The sequence below is a fragment of the Poecilia reticulata genome, linkage group LG15 (genome assembly GCF_000633615.1).
Source record: "Poecilia reticulata strain Guanapo linkage group LG15, Guppy_female_1.0+MT, whole genome shotgun sequence".
Lineage (NCBI taxonomy): Eukaryota > Metazoa > Chordata > Actinopteri > Cyprinodontiformes > Poeciliidae > Poecilia > Poecilia reticulata.
In genome coordinates this window covers 7,074,407-7,090,845 of record NC_024345.1, presented here as the reverse complement: position 1 = coordinate 7,090,845, position 16,439 = coordinate 7,074,407, and the positions used below count along the sequence as shown (strand labels likewise).

General features: G+C 38.6%; 1 protein-coding gene across 2 annotated transcripts in view; it reads left to right on the top strand.

Annotated features, from left to right (window-relative positions):
• The window catches only part of nrg3a (neuregulin 3a), a 557,399-nt gene that overhangs the window by 297,877 nt on the left and 243,083 nt on the right, over nucleotides 1–16,439 (top strand). For both annotated transcript variants that reach the window (XM_008429014.2, XM_008429015.2), the window contains exon 2: nucleotides 15,351–15,480. In XM_008429014.2, coding sequence (XP_008427236.1) covers nucleotides 15,351–15,480 — 130 coding nt within the window. The remainder of the gene's footprint in view (nucleotides 1–15,350; nucleotides 15,481–16,439) is intronic.

The following is a 16,439-nucleotide window of genomic DNA, read 5'->3' as shown; positions in this document are numbered from 1 at the left end:
GTACATGTATATGTAGTTGTAAAACAACTACATAAACAGTTTAAAGACATAAGCACCAGTTTCTTTGCTCCTTGATGTGGATCACTCCTAGTGTAGCGGTTGAGAACAGGAAGTCAGAATCACACCGGAATCAGGATAATTTTATTCCTGTTCAAAACAAGAACATTTTTATTCCAGCAGCTCCTGGGCTTCAGCTTCCTCATACACACCTCTCCTCAGCGCAACTCGGCGCGAACTGACACAGAAATGCATTAAACAAAACCAAAATTCTCTGAGGTTCACTAATAAAATAAATCTACAGTCATACAAAACAATTAAAATAAAACCTAAACAGAAACAATCTGCCCTATAACAACAATTTTCCACCATAACATAGAAATATACTAAATACATTAATTTAACATCCAAATGAAACAACACACATATGTGTTCAAAACAAGAACATTTTTATTCCAGCAGCTCCTGGGCTTCAGCTTCCTCACACACCTTAACCAACCAAAAAAAACACAAAAAAACTGAATAATCACCTTGGCAAGGAAAACTTGATAGACGTTACAAACGTGGGAATTAAATGCTCAGTGAGGTGCTGCTCTAAACATAAAACAATTAAACAATAATATATATAAAAAACTTATGAGTTTACAACATACTTTTTAGAACATGTTCAACATTTTAACACGCAAACAGAAACATGCTCACCTCTCCTAAGCGCAACTCGGCGCAAACTGAGGAGGGCAGCGGGAACACACAGAATGTGACACAAAAACAGGAAGCAAGAAAATAAAAGCTTCTCCACCAAAATAAAATACAATAAAAAACTAAGGAAAACAAATATTCATAGATGAGGATGGATTTTTACACACTAGGAACCAAAAATAAAAGCAATATAAAACAGAAATAATATATAACAGACATGTCAATTCAAAGAAAATGAGTTTGGAGAAGGCTCATAAAGAACAATAAAATAAATGAATAAAATTAACTCTGCTACACTAGCATAACAAACGATTGACCTGCATTGCAGCAGGCTTTCAGGCCAACCTGGAGCAGAGATACCGTAGGAAAGATGGAAGTATTTCCCGAAGACGGACAACACGATCATAACAACCAGTGGTACCTTCCAGCCCTACAGCTGTAATAAAAACATCATGATCAGAACCTTTAGCATACTGTCACTCTGAGGCGGCTCCACTTTGTGTTTGCTAACTGCACAAAACCCTTTAAATTCAATCGAGAGAGAATCTCCTGTAGAGGTCCTCAAAGCAGTTTAAAAAAACTTCACGTCGCGCTCTTATCTCAGTAGAGTGTTTGGTATCAGTGAGGTCGACTTGATTGATATTTATTAGACAGCTGGCATATGGAAGTGGAGGCGAACGGCGGCGGTGAGAGGCGTGTCGTTATCTTTGAGACCGCGCAGCACCGTAATAGTATCCTCACGCCACGGCGACACCGTGGGAACAAGAAATCAAATTTAAAATAAAAAAATTATATATATATATATATATATATATAATCACCATCATGGTTTCTCTGTGAATGCTACCACAGGTAATATATGTGAGTGTGAGGGAGCCGGGAAGGGTCTTTAAAAAATATGAATAAATACTTTTAAACATGTCTTCCTTGTATAAACATGTTTGTTCTGTCTATAAGTACTAATAACATTTTTGAGTCGCCCACCCACATTTTTTTTAAATTAGTTTGAAGCCAGAGACGAATGTTTTGGTTGGATTTAAGAAAAAAAAGAAAAGAAAAGATGTAAATCTGGCCGAGGTACCAATAACTTTTTGCTTTGTCATTGATCTGAATTAGTCATTTTAAAAACAGGACTTTGTGAGCAGATCATACATGCATGTGCATATTATGACAAATGCAAATGGTTCTACTTTGTGTTCTCTTAGTTAAATATGGGAGGAAATATATTAAAAAGACTGGATAATTATTCACCAAATTGTCACACATTAGAGCTCCCAAGTCTGGTGAATTTCAGAGTCCAATATAGATTTAGCATTGTTTTTATGAATTTATGTTGCTGAATTACATCTGTTTAGTCAACGTTTCAAGAGAAAGAGCTTTACGGTCACAGATGTACTTAAATAAATCAGTTTTTTTTTTTTTTTCAGGCATGAATCAAGCATCCCTGTCTTACTGTGTGTACAATGTATTGTTTTGAGTATTTCTAACATAGGTTCTTTTTCCAGCCATAACTTTCCTCCCTTTGGACTTTATCCAGACTGATCAGGTGTTCTCTGTGGTGGTCCATATCATAAATGCTTATCCTTTAAGAAGAACCTGGTTGTAAACACACATATGTGTTTTTCTTATTTTTATCATTATTCCTTTTCGGTTAAGAAAAAAGCAGAGACTCCCTTGTTTTCAAAGAAGGAAATTGCTGGTGACCCTGCTGTTGAAATGGTGGACCTCAGATGGGCAGATGCACATAAAAGAAGATGCCGGGGTATTAAGTGGGAGGGAAAAGATGGGGCTGGACGGGAGAAAGGAGAAAGACCAGCAGAGAAGATATATGTGCTTCTTGACCTTGTATTTATTGGAGGATTGTTTGCTGGAAATGCCTGGGGTGTGTTTGAAAAGTCGTTTTTGATTATCGAGGCTCCAAACTGAGTGAAGTGACCCAGAAGTATCTAACTTGCAGCAGTGATAAAAGCTTGTATAATACAATAAACAGCATAGGAAAAAAAGAAAAAGCCCTTCGGGGTTTCAAATTCTTTCCCTGTTCATAAAGGAGGCGCTGCGCCATCCTTCATGACAACAAATCAAATATAACTGCACAATCGAACGCCGTATATTCAGTCCATGTGGATGATTCGCATCGTAAATCTGCTTTTTTTCCCTGTTTTTAAACCACTTTGTTATAACAAGTCACAAAAGGCAACATGCACTGCAGCATCGCTTGAAGCTCTCTGTCCACAACCTGCATGGACATACAAAGGGAAACGGATTGTTTTCTAGACAAACAGATCTGGCTAACTGGAATACGCCAAATTATTAAGTAGACAAACACAGAGGAGGATAGAGCAAGATCTCTGCCTCTCCTTAAAAATGAGATCTGTGAAAGATGACAGACTACTCCTCACCAATCAAAAATATCTGAAACATGGTGGTGCAGGGGCAAAGCACAACCCAGGCCTCAGTCCTCATGCCGGTGGTCACAGGTTCGATTCCCAGCCTGGTGACATTTGCCGCATGTCTTCCCCCTCTCTCATAACCCTCTTTCCTCTCAAACTACTTTCAAATAAAGGCCACTAGAGCCAACAACACCTTTATAAAAATATCTGAACCCTGTTTTACCTTGGGGTTTGTTTTCAGGGTAAAACAGGTTGGCTTTAACGCCACAACAAATAGTTGTCTAATACACTTTTTTTTCTTTTTTTTTATCAGTGTGTGAGCTAGATGAATGATAGATTGTATATCATTCATTTAACCACCACTTGTTCCAAAGAAACGAGATACTACTTGTTCACCAACTTATAGAAATTGAGTGGTGAGACAGTGTCTCTGAATAACTCTGCTGCTGTACTGTAATTCATACATGCTTGTGAGTAAAATAGATGGGTACTGAGACGACTTCTGTTTTACCCAACCATGCCTCGCTGATGGTTGAGTTGTTGGGAGAGAAAGTGAGTCCTGCCTGAGTGCATCAGAGTAACGATACAAGAGCAGAAATGACTGAGTCCACCTGAAAGCTTCAGGATTTTAGTAGAAACATTTTGAAATAACTTGCCCTGCAGTTAGAGACTTTCCTACTTTCTTCATAGAAAAATGTGATTTGTATTGAATCTTGAATTTTGTGTATTGCATGTAACATCAGCTTGCTTTGGAAACTATTGACTGGGTTTTCAACAGTTTTGAGCTCTTTCTCTCCTCTATGCTATTTTACATTTTATAAGTGATAATTTTGCACAGGGAAAATTTCAAAAAGCAGCAATAGCAGAAGTAAATCTTTTAATCTATGATATTTGTTTCAGTTTATCTGTGACATTAATAGACTTTATGGATTTTTAGGCTTCTCTGGCTCAATATGTGCATTTCTGTCCAAACAGAAATGTAAAGGTTTGTTTTCATTTTCCAGCAAAGCTCAGAAAATTCTGTGAAAATATAAAGATGGAGAAAATTCTGATTTAGGAACTAAAGATGCTATAGATTTAAATGTTTGTCCACATTTTCTAGCATGTTCCAGAAAACCATGCTGTTTGCTTAGTAATGTTCCACCAATAATCACTCGTTCATTTTATGTCTCATCTTGTCCAACAAAAAGCAGAACACCGTAGGCCCACCTTAGGCATATCAGACATGAAGAGTCTGGTGCTGAGGGAGCGCTCAGAGGGAAAGGGTTTTATGCTTCCTTCAGAATTAATCAAGGCCAAAGTTTTTTCAGGGTGACAGAAATATTTACTGAACCATTTCCAAACTAGAATTTCTTTGCTCCATGACTGCAGTGCTTTTTTTTTTTTTTTCTCGCAGGCATCTGGTGTGTAGCCCATCATTTATTGCAATGTAAAACTTAGAAGTAACTTCTCTGAGAAGAATTTGACTTTTGGAAGTTTCTTTAGACGTCTTTTGGATTGTAAATGGACCCGTTGTTCCATGTCGGATGGTTTGCGTTGTGAGCTGTGAATAAAGCACCAGATCGAGCATTTAATTATTTAGTCACCTTTTATCTGCAGTAAATCTTGAACATTTAATGATTTTTAAAGTTTTAAAGGCCATATAGACTATATATTGCCAATGAAGCTGAACTCTAAATACCTTTCCACAGCTGGATTTCTTTTGTTTAAACAATGAAAGAAGCTACAATTCATGTATATTAAAATTATAACTTGCCAATTCAGAAGTTTTAAAATGACTTTGTACATTTTCAAGTTCAATACACTGATTAAAAACTAATTGGCACAGAAGAAAGCGTCCTGTTTAAATGTTAGAGCAGAGGTATGTAGATGGTTTATTTACAATGAATTTATGCCCATAAACTGTAGCCTGAATCCCAACCTGGGGCATGTCTTCATGGAGTTTTCATGGTTACATGGGTTCATTCTGGACACTCTGGCTTCCTCCCATAGTCCAACGGATGTGGATGGATGGGTGGATAGACGAATGATGGGTAACATGTAAGACCATCTGCTTCACAGACAGTGGTCTACTTTATCCCGTCCTGATAGAGTTCATGTAGAATGGCACAGATCCCTCTAGGTCAGGGGTGTCAAACTCAATTTCACCGAGGGCCACTTCAGCATATTGGCCTCCCTCAACGGGCCACATTGACGGTACAAATCAGGAGTGCCCAGGTCCAGTCCTCCAGACTGCAACTTTTACATGCATCCCTGTTAAAACACCCCAGACAAAAGGTTGACTTCCCTCATCAGCAGCAACTCAGTTCTGTAGAGGCTTATAATGAGTCAATGATCCAGGTGTGTTAGAAGGAACGCATCTAAAGTTGCAGATAGTAGCTCTGGAAAACTAGACTTTGGCAGCCCTAGCATAAATGTATGAAAATACAATGTTAAAAATAGATTAAACAACACCTCATATTGTTAAATAATGCTTTGGAGCTTCTGGTTAGGAAGCGCATTCAAAACCTTTGGTTGAAATGGCGCGTTAAATTCAAGTCTCCATTACAGACCAGAGAAAACTAAAGAGAATGCAACGTTGTGTTCATCCGTTTGAGGAGCCGGTAATTTATCTTGAGGAAATAAATGACGACGCAGAAGTTAATTAGACGTAACATGCGCAGTCCGCTGCTCAACCACTGCGGACGCGGCTGCGAAGAATTAAAAACCACTGGAAGTAACTCATCCAGAAGATTTAACAAATGGAGCCTCGGTGCACGTTACCCAGGAGAGCGGCGTTCTGGAGGAGCTGCAGACGTAACATCTGTTCGTTTCGGAGAAGCGAAAACACGCAAAACAACAACAAAAAATCCTGGTAAAAGCGCAAACCGGACCGCGCACAGTGCAAAACACTCAGAGTTCAGTTGATCTGTTTGGACCAGACAGATCCAACTGACTGATGAATTAGCGCAGATTTTTCTGCAGAGGAGGAAATGCGTTCAGACCCCAGCGGGTGAAGTGATGCTAAGTGAAGTCGCTTAATTTATTTTATTAAAAGTTATTGAGGCCTCAGTCAGAAGTTTTTGTCACTACGGAGAAAAATGTAGATACATTTACCTGCTTAATTTGTGATGGGATCTGGATTCACGGTGAATATCAACTAAACCGCATAAAATGCGACTTAATAGCCGATGTTAATATGGTTGTAATTTCACGGATAAAAATAGTACATGAACGATTTTTTTTTTTATGTTGTCGGTCAAGATGACGGATAACAAAAAAAGTTCTAGCTGCCGCCCTGACACCAACTCACACACATCTTCTTTCACAGTCTTGTAAATCAATGTTTCTTTTCTTGGACATTTTGATGTTAGCTTGTCGATGTCTCAGTTTTATTCACTGGGAAAATCAATAAGCAGCTTGAGGTGACTCTACTGCTCTCTAGTGGCGAGAAGCCGTAATGTTGGCTGGTAACAATCGGAATGCATTATGGGAGATGTAGTTTGTAGTCAATTCATGCTGAAAACCTATTTTAAGTCAATCATGGTCCTATAAAACGCTGGGGGGCCACATAAAATGACATGGCGGGCCACATGTGGCCCGCGGGCCTTGAGTTTGACACGTACTCTAGGTGAAGACGCCACCCTATGCTGGATAGAAATGCCACAAGTTAAAGGTGGAATAACAACTTATTCTGTTCTCTTTCATCTTGAGTTTACAGGTTTAACTGGATGTAGCACATCACCACTGCTCACTACCAGGTAGTACGATTACGATGTTGGTATAAAGACTTATTCTTTACCAAATAAATCATCATGGCTCCTATTGATTCACATCCTACATCTGTGGGTCTTGACTGAATTTCACCCAGTCACTCAGGAAGGAGACTTTTTAGAAACCTTCACTTTGAGTTAGCATGTCTGCTGGCTTGGCAGGCCATCCGTCTGCTGCTCTGGAAGACTGTCATCCGTGAAGGACGCTCTTACAGCCATCCACTCCCCAACACATCTGTGAGTTGGTGCGCATGAAAATAATGAGAGGTAGTGGAAACAAGATGAAAGTACATAATAAGCAGATATAAAGTAATGGAGGGGAGAGGATGTGGAAATGCCATCCAGATGCCTCAAATAAAGAACCGCAACAAATTATATGGATGGTTGCCATGTTCTGGGATAGAATAGTGGTGTTAGCCAATAACATGAGTTGATAAGTGCTTAAGCACATATTTCTGAACTGACCTAGTTAGGGTAATTAATTCAGAAAAAACTGCTACAGCAGCAAAAGCAACAAAAAAGAAGCTTAGTTTCCTTTTCTAATTTGTCTAGGTTACAAAATCCCTACCTGCTCAGGAGGCAACTGTACTAAGCATATTTAAACAATAATTTATTAAAACTCTGTGAGAGGACTCCTGAGGAACATAGTTTAGGAGAGTTTTTTATTTTTTTTATACAGAGTGTGCTATGGCTCAGCATAATGAAGTGACATTAAAAAACCTCTCCCACAAGTCTCGTATTGTTTGTATGGTGCAGTTATTTAACATAGCATTAATCTTCACTCAAAGGACTCAGGCTAACTTGTGGGAAAGAAACCGGGTGCAGAAGATGTGGAAGTTTCTCCTCTACAGGTTTTTCTAAACAAGATATCTGAACTGCAAATAAAATCCTGAGGAGAAATAACACAGCCGTATCCTAGAGACGGCAGCGTCTCCTGGAGAAACTCCTGCTTCAACGGAAGAAAATAAACCAAATGACAGACTTCTACGTCAGCTGCTGTTCATTCATACAGGCGTTTTCAGTTAAAGGCATCTGGACTTGATAGAAGGTTGACGTCAAATTTAGATTTACTTAAAGTGATTTGAAATAGTGAATCAGTTTGTGGTGCATCTTTATAAACAAATTGTTTAACTTCCAGAGCTAGGAGGTTCTGGGTTCGATTCCCAGCCCCGGCCTTTCTGCACGGAGTTTGCATGTTCTCCCTGTGCATGTGTGGGTTTTCTCCGGGTTCTCCGGTTTCCTCCCACAGTCCAAAAACATGACTGTCAGGTTAATTGGCCTCTCTAAATTGCCCCTAGGTGTGTGTGTGTCTCTGTGTTGCCCTGCGAAAGACTGGCAACCTGTCCAGGGTGGCCCTGGCACGCCAGCTGGAGATGGGCACCAGCAACCCTCCCGACCCCACTGATGGACAAGGGTGAAAGAAAATGGATGGATGGATGAATTGAAAACAGGTTTCTCAATTGAATGAGTTTTGCTTCTCTTAATAGGAAACTTATTGTTTTAAACGAGTTTTGTATTTCGTTATAACGAGAACCTTTCTCTTAGCAAGTTCTGCATCTCATTGTAACAAAATGTTCCTCGTTTCAGTGAGTTCTTTATCTGGTTATAATGGATAAACATTCTCTTTTCACAAGTTTTGTATCTTGTTAAAATGAGAAACTTTCTGGTTTTAACAAGCGAGTTTAACATCTTGTTATAACGGGAAACTTTTGGATTACAACCAGATTGCTCCTGGTTGTTTTTCCCACCTCTGGCAATTAAACGCTTCCTAATTTTCTACAGCCTATGGAGTGAATGTCCGGCGATTAGTGGCACATTTGATTTTCTTTACTTTGTCTCCATTTAACCTGGAATGGAGGCTAAAGAATTTTGTGACCTACACCTTTTGGCAAACAGACAAGAGCTGCATTTAACAAAATCTTGTCGGTCTTTGTCCTGGCACTTCCTTAGCCTTGCTGTGTTTCTTCTGCTGTCGTTAACATTGCTGACATCGTCTCTGTCTTGTGTTGCATGTCTGATTGGATTTCCAGAAACTCTATAGATGCAGACTTGTTCAGGAAAACAGAAAAAAAAATATTTTAACATTTTCCAAAGAAGTGTAATCTGCCAATAATACTGCAAGACATATCTGGTTGGAGCCACAAGCAGCTCTCCGGGAATCCCCTAAACTCATTTATTCCACATTGATACATTTATTTTTATTTATTTGTTTATATTTTTGCTTCTCTCAATAAATTGCGAACTCCCGCATAAACATCTACAGCTATTTTCTCTAAAACCATTATGAAATGCCATGATGCCGAGATTAAAACGAGCTAAATCACTTCTGCATTTTCTCACTTGGTGGAAAGAGAAGAGTCTGAAGAGGAGAGCCGTCCAGATGCCCCGTGGTTTATTGATTCTCCGTCCCAAACTCAGTGGAGAAAATTGGACTGTTTTCTCCTGCAGTGATTGACACCTGCCTTCTGCCGGCACTGTTGTCAAACTTGCAGTGACATTTCCAACCCACTGAAATTATCTTTTTTTTTTCCTTTTCTTTTCAGTTGACTGCCGCGTTCCTTAAAATGACACAAGTCTCTTAGTGCGTACATCTGAGATGACAAGTGACAAGTGTTAAGCTAAACAACCTACAACTCTGTCAGAAAACAGGAGGGGAGAGCGAGAAGATGACAAATGGTTCTTGTGTCAGCTTTCACAACGACTGCAAAAAAGGCACAAGCCAGCTGAAGCATGAACAAAACCTTTGATTTAATATATTCTGTTGGTGCTGCAGACTGAGGACAGATGCTGTAAAAGGTTTGTTTAAAGTTTTTCTCTTTTTGATGAGTCATTGGCTTCCAGAAATGGCGCACGCAGCAGGACTAAACAATGTGTTCGAAGCGTTGCATGTTATTATCTCGGTCACAACAACAGATTTTACTGGACAATAAATTGTCCCAGAAGTTATTGCAATAAACAATACTGTTGTTTTGACAGCATTTTCAAATGATAGAATGGGAATAATGTTATAATGATGCAAGAAAACATTTGCAAAGATCAATAAACCTTCAATTCTACATTTGACACTGGAACATTTTAAATAAGTAAAGTAAAACAGCAGAAACGACAAATCAAATGAATTATGAAGTCTCTGTTAAAAGACCAAAGCACCAGACTGAAGACTTTTATCATCCAAGAGAGACAAGAGAAAAACAATTAATCTTGCTTGTTTGAATTTATTGTGTGATTAATTGATTTATTAGGCCTACATGTTGTCTTGGTAACTTTGTGACCTGCTGCTTACAGCTGAACTGTGATCTGGGTTAAGGGTCAAGTGGGGATTTTATAAATGAGCAAACATGTTGCAGATGAGGAAGAAATTATCATTTAAAATTGAAATTATCATTTAAAACATACTCCATGTTTCTCTCAATAGGCTTCTTTTAAATATCTGGCTGGAAAAATTATATTCTATTTTGTAATATTGAGCATAAACTTTGTCATTAAAAAAAAGAAGAATCTGAATCTATTGAGTGTTCTTTGTACTAAAAGAAGTAAAAGAATTCACACTATGAACAAAACATTAGGTATTAGCTAAAAAATTTACTTCTGGTATTTTATGAACAGTGGATTTGGTAAAAAAAAAAAAAAGAAAGAAAGAAAACCTTGATGATCTTTTTGCAGGTGGCTAGAAGACCTGCAGCAACTCTGAACCTAAAGAACCCAGACTTGATGTCGCATTCATGACGTCACACTGCAACATGTTTATGAAGGTTTAAGAAAATGATAAAAACAAGTTGCAAAAACCTTGTACTGAAATACAAGGTTTTTGCTAATTCAGCAAAATGCTGAATAAGCAACTAAAATACCTAAAGAGCTAAAACTGGGAGTAGGAAGATCAAATTATGACTTGGTGAGAACTCAGTGCTGATGAACAATTTCACAGCTGACATCTTCCATTTAAAAATTTAATATAGATTCAATAAACATCATTATTGAAAATGAACACTGCTGCTGTGAGGTTTGAGTGAATTAATGTATCCATTACAGAAATATAAACAGGCCTGTTCAGTTTCTTTGTCTCAACTGATAGTTTGCTCCTCGACAAATCTAAGTCTGCCTGAAGTCTGAATAATTGTAATCAATGTTTTCATTTTTGACAATATGTTCCTTCTGACTTGCGTAGTATGGATGTCTTGAAGCGTCGGGGTCAGAACTCTTGGTTTAATCTGTTAGAGAATTTGTGGAGGAAGCTAAAGATTAATGTTTTCAAAAAAGATGGTGACAAAGTGACTAGTGACTGAAAACATGCAAAAGGCGATTAAGTGATTATAAAATGTATTTGATGGGTGTAATAAAAATATTTCTGATCATTTTAAATATAAAGCTACCAAGGTTACACATAATTTTAGCCATAGCTTTCCCTGTCTGTCAATCTTCCTTCAAGGATAACTCCTCTTGCCACTGCTATCAAGGCTCTGATATATTACTTTTCTGACATAAAAAATACACTTTTGCAATACTCAACTCTAACAAGCTGTCCAAGTTATGTATGTATGTATCAGGGTTATATATTCAAATTCCTACAGTTCACAAAATCTGTGTGCGCCTTGCAAAAACAACACAGGCTTTGGAAACCAAAAGCTTCTTTATGAAATACATTGGTGGCCATCCTTAAATATCATTATTTTTACATGATGAATAAAAACAGGATAGAACCAGTGTCCTCATCAGTGCAGCATACAAAAACACAACTTCATATTACAATCAAAGCATTCACACCAACCCTGTTTAGTCTCTCTAATCCAACTCCAGTCCGGGAGCCTAAAAGTCCAGTTCACTTGAGGAGGTGTGGATGAATAATGAACTCTGATGTGAACTCTGGTCCACCTACAAACCTAGGACTGGGTTTGGCTGAATTTTGGTCACCAACAGAAATAATTCTGTCACATTTCTGTTTTTTTTTTCTTTTGTTTTTTGTTAGATTAAAACACTTGGTTATGAAGAAGTAAACACCTAACCTTTTAATGGGAGATTATATGCCTCCTGCTATGAAGTTCCATGTGGTAGGTAGTGTGTCTCACAGCAGCCTTCTCAATGTTGTAAAAAAAAGAAAGGCTACTTAGAAACTCATTAAAATGTACTTTACTGTCTAAAAGACTATAGTAAAGTCAAATTATGCATCAGCTAGAAGAATAACCAAGCTGAACTGAAGATCTTGTATGTCCTCAAGCTAAGCTTACTGTGTCAGGTAAAAACCTGATGTTCACTCACTAATTAGACAGCGTTCAGTTGTGGAGAGGAGATATAACATCACTGCAAGTGGAGGTGGAAAAGTGAAAATATTTACTTTGTGATAGTGAAAGAGCTCTGTGCAGGAGGCAGTAATGAGGCAGGAACAGCGACAGGCCAGCAGAGTATCTGCTGACTGCTAACATGCACATTTTGGAAACACGTGTGAATTAGTCTGAAAACTTGTTCACTAGTGACAGTATCCAAACGGCGTGTAGTGAGATAAACCAACAACATTGTTTAGACAGAAAAAAAAACTGCAATGGATTAAACCCTGCTGCGCAGTGTAGCAGTGGGTAGCACTGCTGCTTTACACCAAACAGGTCTTTGGTATGAATCCTGGTTCCCAGTTTACTACTAAGCACATTTTTCATCTCTCAACATGAATAACAAAGGTTATTAAATAATAGTCTATTCAGATATTGTGGGATGTTTAAAATGCAGGAATTTCTTTAGCAACTTACTTTGGGGAAAGGGAGCATTAAACATTAATTAGTCTTTGTACAACAATTTCATATTCATATGCCCGTTCCACCATGCAACATGGTGGAACTCCATAACTATGTTGATTATTGACAGCAAATCCATCCATCTATACTAGCTTAGGGAATGCATGTTAGCATCCATCTGGAAATGAAGGAAATTGACATAATTGTAGGCTATCTGTAGCTTGGCTATGAAATCTCAACTGTTGTGAACAGGATCCATGTGCCTCATAGAGTACAGTACACCAGAGTATGCAGGAGAACTACATGCTGAGAGATCTCATTTATTTCTGTTTTTAAGACCAAGAAATGCTTGTTAAAACACAGATACATAAAATCATTCAAACATATTTGAAGGATTTTGTGATGCTAACCTCTTCTTACAACAAGCAGTAAACTAGACTGAAATTCTGATCCTGCTAAGCATGAAAATGAAGGAAAACCCACAATGACTAAGCGTATCTGTAATGAGATGATATTGAAAAATAGCGAATAAAGATAGCGACTCAGCCGATCACATGGCAGCGACTCGGTGTGATTGGTGAAGATGACATGCAGATGTTCAAAATGAGCATCTAAATGTAGAAAAAGGGATTAAAGTGGAAGAGTTAAGAACCTCGCCGGCGGTGTGAGGGACACTCGTTTGGATATTGTGAGGATAATGGACAAGCTGGTTGTTCAGATAACAGCTAATTACAGACCAGATATGCACAATAACATCTCTGAAAGCTCAACATGTTTAGGTTTGAGGCAACAGATGACCACACCAGGGAGGTGTGGTTCCCTGGTGTCAGCCAACAACTGGAAACTGAGGCTAGAATCAACAGTATTGCTCAATAGCAGAAGACAAAAGAATCACGTGGAACAGAAAGAATTCTGGTGATCTTTGTTGATATTAAAGGGGCAGCTAAAATTTTTTACTTTTTTTAGCTTTACATGTTATGTCATTCATACATACAGTACCTGGAGCTTTGCCTTGATTCTTTCATGCATGTTTGAGAAATCCTTTAATCTCCATGGCAACCAGTCAGCTGTGCAAAATGGCTGGGTGGACCTAACCCCGCCTTCAAGGTGCAGCTCCTCCCCAGACCTGCAGTTTCCAAGCTTCCGAGCTTCAGCCTCACAGAGCAGCCCTCCCTCCCACACCCAGCTCCTTCAGACTAGCCAGCAGCAATTAGCAAACACCTGGTGGAATCGCTGAGCTTGTTACAGGAGATACATGTCAGAGCAGCGCTGATAAAAACAATAAAGGGTTAATAGAGGAGCCATGATGTGATGAATTTCAGAAACAGCAGGAGTTTTTAAAGAGACGGAAGCCTAATTTCAAGGCTGTAATTCACAAAGTAAAATTTGTTTTAATTCATACTTGATAGCATTGTTATAACAACTGAAGGTGACATAGATACTTGATTGTTCTATGAAATGACACTTAATGCCGCTCCTTTAAGACGTGCTTGAAAGATCTAAAGAAATCTGTAAGGGTGAAAACTTTTTTTCACACTGAAGTGTGATTAACAGTAACTTTATGCTTTATTACTTTGATTAAAACAATGTTCTCTTTATCTGCAACTTGTTGATGCTTCCAGCTAATGAAAGCATTTGCTACCCTCTTAGCCGGTCTGTCTGCCCGGCCTAACCTTCACCCCAGATCCAGTTCATCACCAGCTAATTACAGAACCGTAGTGGAACACTCCCAGTAAGCACCAGCCACTAGTGGACCATAAGCATTCCTCACGGTGCTTATTAAGGGATTTGAATCCCATCCTGAAATAACTCGGCTCATTCCCTCTACGTCTCCCCCGCCACCGAACACTTGCTTATAACTATTCGTTTCTTGATTGCAAAAGCTGCAGCTCGTTCTGATGTATCTTCCACACACCATTAAAGACTGACCTCAGACTGTAATCACTACACTGGAGGAAGTAACTGCATCCTGATTTTAATCACTGAAGCTTAACGTTCTGGATCATAACTGCCCATCAAGCTACTTTGAAAAAGAAAGGCAGAAAAAAGAGAAAAATACGCTGGGATTCAGCTAATGAGGGCCCTTAGTTGACTCATTTTTCATTTGCAAGCACAAAGGAAACACTCAGCAGTCTGGTCTAGGATTAATGACAACATCATCTGGGGTGTAAATCAGATTTCTCCTCACTTTATTATGTCTTGGCCAACTGAATCTCAGGATTTGAAACGCTGCTGATAGATGGCTGCCTGGACTTTTTTTCTTGATTTTTATTTTATTTTTTTGTAAACCCAGTTATCCTCAAATAGCACTAAAATGCCAGTGTTCTGGCAACAGAATTTCTGGGTGTTTTTGTTGATTCCTTCTCAAGCAACTGGTTCTTTGTTTATTCATTTAAATGATAAAACCATCCTTTAACGTGTGGCGATGCTTTCAGAAGTCGGGGCAATCCGAGCTCGCTCGTGCGTATCGTGATAAATCACAGCAAAAAGTCGAGTCAAAAACGCTACTGTGACCACTGAGTATTAATCACAGAAGGACAGACTATTAATCGTCCTCCATCCATCTTTTGATGGCATTGTTAGAGGGTCTAAACAAACAATGGCCCATTACTAGCTCTTATCAGAAGTGTTTGGTGTGTTGTGTGACTTACTCTTATGTAGTCTCAAGTGGCATGTAGCTAGAAAACAGATTTGCTTTCATTTTTGCGGTGGATTATGATCCTTCACCATCCATCACTCGCTGTTTCAGGCCTGATTGTAATTGATGCCATGGACTCTGTGTGTCGTTGCAGCATCCCCAACCGTGCCTCCGCTTCACTCGGAGCATTTCAAACCCTGCCATGAGAAGGACTTGGCCTACTGCCTCAATGGTGGAGAATGCTTTGTCATCGAGACACTCAGTGGCCCCCACAAGCACTGCAAGTAAGTGACCGCCTAATTTAAAGCCTCTGTTCTTTTAAGGTTCACATACTGATTACTCTACACTTCTGTTTGTCTTTGCCACAATTTTGGGGAGGCGGATGGTAATTTAGAGAGCTATCGCCTTTTCATTAGTTTCCCTGAAAGTTGCTTCCTTGTGGAGTTTCAGTGAATCTTACTCTTACTTCTGTTAAGGTCAGCGTTGTATCTACACACAAAAGCTTTAGCAAAATACCACAATCTAAGAATCATGGAATTTACCCTAAAATTACAACAAATATTCATAGCATAATCATTTTTTTTTTTTACTTAAAAGCAATTATATTCTTACTCTTACAGAAAAATCTAAATTGTCAGCGAGATTCTTTTTTCTACAGTCACCTTAAAAAAATATAGATTTCCCATGTTCTAAACATGTCGTGACACGTCAGCTTCAACTTCAGCACTTAATTTTTGCCCCAGGAAATAATGAAGACTTACTGAATTTATCTTTCTAAGGGGAAAGGGCTAGCCTACTGTAAAATTAATAATAATCATTATAAAGTTTAATTGGGCAGTTAAAAAACAACCTTGTTGAGATCTACAATCTCTTTTCAAGAGGGACCTGGCAAGATGGCAGCACTGTTTACAAGAATCAGCATTTATATTTAACTAGATACATTTGTTTAGTTTATCAAACACTTTTGTGAATTTGGACCAGAATGGTGAAAAACCTAGCATACCGTGGAAGCATTAACTGGCCCACGTCTACTTGGGTAGCTTTGGGAAAAATATTGCTTGGGTTATCCACTTTTATTATGAAAAGATTAATGAACACAGGTGGGATATTTTCATCAGTTTTTACAATGCATAACAAGTATTGTTTGTCAGACCTTCATAATTTTTGACTACATTATCATTCCTGAGCTTAGCAAAGTGCCTCTGAATTTTATATCTCAACAAAAAAAAGACTTTAATTAGGA